This window comes from Blastomyces dermatitidis, assembly GCF_000003525.1.
Source record: "Blastomyces dermatitidis ER-3 genomic scaffold supercont1.4, whole genome shotgun sequence".
Taxonomy (NCBI): domain Eukaryota; kingdom Fungi; phylum Ascomycota; class Eurotiomycetes; order Onygenales; family Ajellomycetaceae; genus Blastomyces; species Blastomyces dermatitidis.
Window position 1 is genome coordinate 4,697,136 of NW_025544777.1, and position 9,294 is coordinate 4,706,429.

At 30.3% G+C, this 9,294-nt stretch overlaps 1 protein-coding gene across 1 annotated transcript; it reads left to right on the forward strand.

Annotated features, from left to right (window-relative positions):
- Window positions 1–4,995: 4,995 nt before the first annotated feature.
- Window positions 4,996–5,452, forward strand: BDCG_16936 (uncharacterized protein). Its single transcript, XM_045426116.1, has one exon. The coding sequence runs from the start codon at window positions 5,050–5,052 to the stop codon at window positions 5,329–5,331; it is 282 nt and encodes a 93-aa protein (XP_045280886.1). The 5' UTR covers window positions 4,996–5,049; the 3' UTR covers window positions 5,332–5,452.
- The last annotated feature ends 3,842 nt before the right edge of the window (window positions 5,453–9,294 follow it).

A 9,294-nucleotide genomic window follows, 5' to 3' on the forward strand; every position in this document is an offset into this window, starting at 1 on the left:
AATCTAGAAAAGAAATGAATTAACTCAGTTTTATTCATATCAAATTGAATTTCATTGATATCTGCTCTAACAAAGATTTCCTTTGCAGCTTCTTCAATTACTTTCAAATTCTCTTTGATAGTTTTTGAGCTGTAGACTAGATCAATATCATTCACATAACTCAGAGATCACACTATTCTCATATTTCTATTTTTAAATAGATATACAGTGTATATTGCAAATAAAATGAGCAAGATTGAAGATCTCTGTGATACTTCTATTTTTATCTCAGTCTTATCTTGTTTTATTCCATCAAAGAAGAGTTATATACTTCTTTTAGATATAAAACAGTTAACTCATTTTATTAGAGAAATTGGCAGTTTTAATATCTTCAATGTCTGAATTAACTTTGACTTTTAAACATGATCAAATGCTTCTTTTATATCAATAAAAACTGCAGTTGAGACCAGACTCTCATGCTTTGCTATTTGAATATCATGAACAACTGAGAGAACAGTGTCAATTGCAGAACACTGTTTTCTATGTCTCATTTGTTCACTGAATAAAAGAGAATCACCTATAGAGCTTATAAAAGATAGTCAAGTAGCTATTATCTTTTCTAAAACCTTTCCTAGGCAGTTCAATAGAGATATTACTCTATATGACTTAGGAATTGAGGTTTTTCTATTAGGTTTTGCAAGAATCACTCCAGTGGCTTCTCTCCAGCATTCAGAATGATATTCATTTTTCAAGAGATTGAAAAAGAGCTCAAAATATTCATTCTTTAAGTAGGAATATGTATTCTGAATAATCAAGTGATTAATTGAATCAGGACCTGCAGCAGTTTTAACAGAACTTGAGAAGATAGCTGACTCTAATTCATCTTGTGTAAGATCAGGCCATTCCCAGTCATTTTCATCAATGTAGTTGAGAAGTGATATATTCTCTTCCTCTGAATCTGAATCTGAATCTGAATCTGAATCTGGTGAGTTCTGAAAGAGAATTCTCATGAAAGCTTGACATTTTTCCTCAAAAGAGTTTGCTGTATATGATTCATTCTGAAACTCATATTTCAAGACTGGAAGTTTTGCTACACTTCTTGTTTTAGTATAGTTAAAAGCTTTAAAAACTTCCTTTCCTTGTGCTTCTTCAAGAAATTTATTCCAGCAGTCTGTTTTAGCTCTTTTAATATCTGAAAAATATTCATTTCTGACAGCTTTGAACTCTTCATCAGATATTACATCATTCTTTCAATCTCTTCTAGCAGTAGCTAATTCTTTCCTTTTAGATGAGATATTCTCATTCCATCAAAGTTTTGAATACTCAGAAGATTTTCTCTTTGAAATATTATCTCTAACACTTGTTAAAATAATAGATATAATAAGCTTCACTCTATTCTCAAGCATTTCATTTGAGATATCTTGACCAGAATTCCAATATAACTCATTCTGTCTCTCAGATTTTAACAGTTTTATGCTTTCTTCAACTGCTTTTCAATCAGCTTTTTCAAAGTTATACTGATTAGAGAGAAGAGGATTTTCACTCATTTGTTTTTCACTCAGTTCAATATCAAATTGAATAATCTCATGACCTGATTCTGATGTCTCATTTGAATCAATAAACCAGTTTACAAGTCTTCTTTTCATGAGATTTTGTGACATGAAGATTAGATCTATAATAGACTTCTGTTTCATGTCTTTTCTAAAGAATGTTTGTTGATCAGACTTATTAATCAAATCTATTGAATGCTCAAAGGTTCATTCAATCAGATTATCAGCTCTCACTGCTCTCTTGCATTCTGAATTTCATCAGAGATGATGTGCATTGAAGTCTTCTGCAATTATAGAGTTTCTTGATGAAGTTATGTTCAGAAATTCTCTATCAATTGTTCAGATATTGTTATATTTCTTCAATGACTTTTCATTATAGATATTTATGAGCTGTATAGTATCAAACTCATTTTCTTTATCTATAATGTCACTCATCAGAATATCAGGGTCAGACATGATATTAAATCATAGATTAAATTAATATCTTAATCTCTTTCTTTCATAGATCACTACTCTTGACTTTATCTCAGACTTTTGAGGTAAAAAGCAGTAGTAGCTTAAGTGAGAAATGACATATTTTTGCTCAGCATCAAAATTCAGCTCCTGAAGCAGTATAAAATCAACTTTTTATTCAAGTGCAATTTAAAGATAAGAATAAATGCAATTTGAGTTTCTATTCACATTATTTTGAATAAATGTGATTTTTGAAGAGTTTTTAAACTTTTTTTATTGTTTTTATTGTATATTCATACTAAAAGAGAGTAGAGTAGAATCTAATCACTATCATCAGATAGTAGGTTATAACTGTTCTGAAAAGTAGAAATCTCAACTGCTTGCATTATATCTAGTTTATCATCAGAGTCATTTCTCAATTCTCTAATCTTAACAGAAGTTTGAGGATTCAGATTCTGTTTACATTTCACTGAAGAATTGAAGTTTGAAGATTTAAATAATTGAGAGTTTCTTCTTTTTAAGCTTACAGTTGTGAGTTTACTGACTTGACTATTCTCTTCAGTTCTAGGTTTACTCTGAGCTTCATCTTTTCTCCAGTTCTTTTGAGTTCTTGAAGTAAACATACATTCTTTTGAGCTAGATGCATGTTTCTCTTTGCAATTAGAGCATTTAAGCAGAGTGTGTTGACATATTTCATCTCTTTTTGAGCATGTTTCACATTTATGCTCACTAGTTTTGTGATCTCTGGCACAGAATGCACATTTTGAGTCTCTGAAACAGAAGATTGCAAAGTGTCCATATCTTTGACAGTTTGAACACTGTGTTTGAGCTTTGTGATTCATTCTTGAGTCTTTGTATTCATGAACTCTCATTTTCAAACCTGCTACTCTTACTTCAGAGATCTTTGACTGTTTCATTGTCTTTGTATATACTAGAACAGAGGCATTTCTTCTGCTTTGTCTGAACTCAATTGAATTTAGTCATACAGGCTTCTTTCTCAGTTGAATAGAGTTGTATAATTCTAATTCATTTTTGAGAAGTAGCATTCCTTCTTCACAGTCAAAAATTTCAACTGAAATATCATGAAGAATGAATTTGTCTCACTTTTCATCTCTCTCAGATAGAATTGTTGTGTTTAACAAAGATTTCACTGCTGATTTTCAGAGATTCTCATTCTGAATAAGAAATTCAGCACTGAATTCAGACATTGTTGTCAGAATAATGGAGTTTTCAAAGAAGAATGGCTCAATTGAAGCTATAACTGATTTTTGAACTTTAATATCAGTCATTAACTGAGAAAAGAACTGCTGATTGATTTCATTTCTAATTCTGAAAATGAGGTTTGAGTTTAGCTTATTTCTCTGCAATATATCCTGATTTGAGACTTTGAGAATAAGTCTTCTATCTCTGAAGATTTGAAGATTTTTCTCTTTTTGCATTTTTTTCTCCACTCTTCTATCACTAGAAGTATGAGCAGTATTCTTCTCAGTTTTCTCAGAATTTTGAGCAGGTTTTGAGATAGCAGATTTAGAGACAGCAGGTTTAGAGACAGCAGATTCAGCTGCTTGAGCATATGTTTTCTTCTGATTTAAAGAAGAAGAAGAAGAAGAAGTAGAAAAGAAAGAAGAGTAAACTGAAGAGTCAGTGATTGTATTAGAAATTTTCAAAGTTTTTTGAACTGTGTTTGAAATTCCAAGTTTGAACTTGATCACTTCCTGTAGTTGTCTAGCCTGAGCATGAAGAATTAACAGAACTTCTTCATTCATCTCACTCAGACACTGCTTTCCAAGAATTTTACTTACTTTTTCAAGTTCCTGTATTTCAAGAACTTGTTATTTCTCTATTTCTTCTTTCTTTCTTCTCTTCAGAATTTCAATCTCAGGAATAGCATTTGAGAAAGCATCTTTTTCCACATCAACTGAGTGTACTTTTGAACTCATTATTCTTACTCAATGAAAAGTTGATCAGACTAATTCAATTGAGATATTTATTAAACTCTTTTGAATTGAAAAGTTGATCAGACTGTTTCAATTAAGAGGTTGATAAGTCTGTTTTCAATTGAAAAGTTGATCAGACTATTTCAAAAGAAGGATAGCAGACTTTTGTGTACAAAACACCTGATTTTTTTCACACTAGTTCAGTAACTAGGTTAGATTTTTGAAGAGAATCTAATAAACTAAAATTGATTTTTAAGATAAATCAATAAAATCTTTACAATCTCTTTCTTGAGATACAGTGAGGAAAAGTATGATATCAATTAATAGTAAATCAGATGATATGACAGTTTTTGAGAGAAAAACTGACAAAAAATAAATCAATTTTTTGCAGAGAAATTGATTAAAACTATTCAATTTTATTCTAAATTATTCAATTCTCCTCACACAACAAGTGTGCAACTCAAATCAGTTAATAAAGAGTGTAAAAAAGAATTAAGTATTAATGAAAGCTCTTCAGTCACTGAAAAAGTAATTCTTACTTAAAAGAATATGAAATTATGACAGAAAACAACTCTGTTTTTAATTCTTTGTAAGAATATTGTATAAAACCCAGAGAAAAACATCTTACTTTTTCAAGAGAAGTAAAAAACTATTTCTATGATCTTTTTTTTTTTTTTTTTGCATTAACTGCTGCAGAAGAATGAGATAGAAACTGCTAAGATATGCACTACTGTATACTCTCTATCAAGACTTTCCCTCTTCAGAGTCTTGATATTATAGAGAATATAAGTCTGTTTCTATATAATAATGTAAATATTGCCAGCGAGATGTAGAGGAACTGGTTATTTATATCTTAAAATAGAAGACTTTGTCAATGATTATATCAATATAGAGTTAATTCTCAAATTCAATAGAAACCTAGTGTTGCTGTTCTCAATCCCTTACAGAATCTATTGAATATTGAGGTATTAAAACTAGATTTAATATATCTCACTGTGCAGGGATCAAAGGCTCAGTCAGACCTTGAGGTATACTGATTTTATAGTTGTTGGTGTGCTGTTGTCTCGTTGTCTGTTGGTTATGTGCTTGATATTATCGCTGAGGTATCTTTTTGTATTTTTCTGCCGGGGATGGGCCAGATTGGGAAGGGCGGTACGAGGGTGGGACTTGGCGTTGATGTTTTGGAACATCAAAGATGGACAGGGTTTTCGCGAAGGTCGTTCCTCAGATATCTCCACAACTACAGATCGGGGATCTTCCAAAATCGAGAAGATTGGTGCATACGGCTAGGTCTCTTCACCTTACAATTTGTATGGCGATTTGGCCCGGGGTTGTGGTGTGGTAGGGGAGAATGGGGGGATAATCCCACGCAGGAGTTCCGAACGACGTCTGGTTCACGTTTGGCTGGATAACTCCACCACCACACGGGGTATGCGGTCGGCGATGGGGTCAAAATGCTCGTATGATCGAGGGCTTTTCGATGGATCTATCGGCGGGTTCTTATTCGAAAAATCGAGCGAGTTCGTGGTGAAGCGGTTGATCTGTAAAGAAAAGAATGAAGATTATCTATCAGAGTTGTACAGGCCGCAGAGCCGGCTGTTAATCTCAACTATAAATTTAATGAGGTGTATGTGATATCATATGAGGTCATGTTACAGCGTTTTTTGCACGGAAAAGTTGGTTTTTCTTTAATATATAGAGAGATATTCTTCAAGTTTTCAATTAATAATTTAATATTGAGATGTTTACTATCATCAGCAGACACAGATCTGTCAATATATGAAAATTCTATATGAATAAAAATAAACATCAGTATCTGTGTCTATACAAAATCATGTCAGAAAACACAATTAGAAGTCACTGAGAAGAAAAACAGTTGAGAGTGTATAAGAAGATAAAGAAGATATGTTATTCATAATAATATATTCTGACAATTGTTAGAAGATAAATAAGTCTGATTATATTTCATAACATATTACACTTACTGCTAACAAACTGCTTGATATGAGTACTATAATAACACTTGATATGAGAACAGAGAGTTATTGCCAGAAATGCATATAATATAATAGATGAATAGATAGAAAGTGTTAAACAGAAAAAGAAGTAGAAATCTGAGATGAGATAATAATATTCAATAATGATGATTGATAAAGAAGATGATTAAAGAATGAAAAAAGTTAGTGAATGAGTGATGTAATATAGTGAAAGTTTCTTTGTGAGAGTGTATACAGAACACTAGCTGAATCAGAAATAGACTACACTATTATAAATACTAGTGACACACTAATCTGTATAAAGCTAGAACATACATTATGATCATGTGAGTAGACTGGCCGCCAGAACCATGAATTTCATGTTTGATCTCATTTGATCTGGTTCTATACATTTCTTGGCGTGAATCCCGCTGGGACTGACTATCAAAAAAACAGGTAAAGTGACTATATATCAGATCTTAAAATGAAACCATGACTTGAAAAAAATAAGAAAGTGGTCTCATTTGATCTCATTTAGTCTCATTCTTGGCATAAAGTTACTATTTTTAGACATTTTAAGGTTTTTTTTAGACTATTTTTAATTTTTTAAAAAGTAACACTTTTTGGTAACACTCAAATGAGATTTAAAGTTATTTAAAGCAATAAAAATAATTTAAATTGAGAAGTGAAAATCATGGTCTCATTTGAAAAATGTGATAAGAGTAGACAGTAAGTTTCACTGAGACAGTATGAAACTACTATCTAATGTTAAAACTGTGTAATGGGATCAGTCGAATTGGTAATGAAACTATCAAAAAATCTGGTCCTGGTCCCAGACACGGTCACACGGTCAGTCTACATGTGAGCGTGACTGAATCTGATGAAGAAGGATGTAATTCAGAAGAATGTATGACTGCTGAATAATAACACAGCTGCTTTCAAACACGCTTTCTAACATGCTTACGAATGTAAAGGGGTTATAGCGGCCACCAATTAATTTAGCATACAATATATAAGAAGCCGGCGAACGCCTGTAGTCGTACGCTGGCTCAAGCAATCTTTGAATCACATTATTACAGAGTATTTAGCAGTATATACTATCAATACAGAGATTAAAATATGATAGAGATAGTAAGAGAGAAGTAGAGATAGTAAAAGTAATAAAAGAGACTGTAGAGTAGTAGAGATAATGATAATAATAGAGAGACTAAAGAGTGAAAAAGATAATAGAGAGAGATAATAGAGATGATAGAAGTGAGAGAGATAATAAAGATGATAAGAGAGAGATAGAATAATAAGATAAGAATAGAGATAGAGAGTGAAAGTAATAGAGAGTACTGCTATAAGATAATAAAGACAGTGATAATAATAGAGATGATAGAAGTAATAGAAGTGATAAGAGTAAGTGATAAGATAAGAGTAAAGATATGAAGTGAAAGTAATAGAGAGTACTACAGAGTGATAGAGACAGTAATGATAATAGAGATAGTAAAGATAATAGAGATGATAGTAAGAGTAAGTGATAAGATAAGAGATAGAGATATAAAGTGAAAGTAATAGAGAGTGCTACAGAGCGTTAGAGACAGTGATAATAATAGAGAGTAAATAGAGTGATAGAGTAGAAGTAATTAACAGACACTACTACATATTCATAAATTTTTAATAAGATATATGTGATATTATATGAGGTCATGTTACAGTGTTTTTTACACGGAAAAGTTGGTTTTTCTTTAATATATAGAGAGATATATGAATCTTATAATACAAAAGTAAAAAATGTTAGAGAAGAAAAATGAAAAAGAGAAAGTGTAAGAATCAGTAATTAAAGTAAATATTTATATATGTATAAAATAAAGCTTTGAAATGAAAGAATAGAAACCTCATAAGTTCTTCAGCTGAGAATTAATAACTGAGAATCAGAACTTTCAGTAGAAATCTATGAAGAATAATGAAATAGTTTATATAATTAATCAGATGCAACCTGCTACATTAATTCTCTCTTTTCAGAAGTAAGATCGCGTGTAGTTCTTATTAATCAAGAGCTGCTGTTTCACATAATACAAAGCTCAGAGTTCAGATTAAATGATTATAACTGACTTATTTCATAAAATATTATCAGCTGCAGCTGTAAGATCTCTTATTAAGAATATTCTTAATCTCTTATTTCAGTTCATTATCTTCTTCTATGATTTCTGACAGCTGTCAGTCAGAAGTCAGTTAAGAAGAGAATAAGTCAGTGATAATATAATAAAGCAAGCTTATATAAAAGATATTATAAATCTTTAATAATATGTTAAGACAGTAGTTATAACTGTCTAGAACTTCTATTACTTTGTATTTAATATAGTGATAGTTCAGTGTATAAGATGAATATATAATTTGTATATTTTTAAGATTAAATTACATCAGATCTTCTATCTTATATCACTGAGTGAGATTTTAACAGACATTAATTTAATCTTCTTAATCTTATTTAACACTTATTATGAAAGCTTCTGCTTAGTTACAAGTATCTCAGAGCTTTATTATTATATTATCAGCAATCTGAATCAGACTGTAGAGATTCAGTGTAAACTGTATAATCTTTAAAAAATTCAATACTTTGATATAGTAATTATATATAAGAAAGAACAGACTTATATCTGTTAAAACAGTATTTCAGTCATTAATAGCAATCTCTGCATGTAAAAGAAGATTATATCAATCATCTTATAAGTAATTACAGAACTTATAAAGATAATTTTTTACAGTCTGAATTATTTATTCTGATGTATCATTAGTCTCAGAGTAATAAGCAGTTAATAAATAGTATATAATCTTAAGAACTTGACAGATTCTTGTTCAGAGAGTACTTATAAATTAACAGTCTTAATCTGATACTATAGATTTCAGTAATTCATATATTTAATAGAACAGACTTTACAGAAAGACTTAGGTAACTTATTCAGTATTCATCTTATTACAAGATTATAATATTATATCTTTACTTAATTAGTTAACAATGACTAGAATATTCTTATAACTTTTACTCTCAGAGAGATTAATAACAAAGTTAATTATTACATCTTATCAGATTCTGTAAGAGGTCTACACTGAATAGATTGATATAATAAATAGGTCTTATATAACAAAGTGAAAAATGTTAAAGAAGGAAAAGAAAGAGAAAGTGTAAGAATTAGTAATTAAAGTAAATATTTATACATGTATATAGTAGTGTACACAGTGAAGCTTTGAAGTGAAAGAATTTATATATATTTATAGTGACTAAGAATCAGTGATTGAGAATAATCAAGAATCAGAGTATATGTATTTAAGAATAAAGTAATAGAAATCTGTGAAGTGTAATAGAATAGTTTATATAATTAATCAGACACAGTCTGTTATAGACTGGCTGTGTGA

What these genes read in the sequence shown, in the direction of transcription:
- BDCG_16936 (XM_045426116.1), top strand. Translation starts at nt 5,050, where the DNA reads ATGGGCCAGATTGGGAAGGGCGGTACGAGGGTGGGACTTGGCGTTGAT.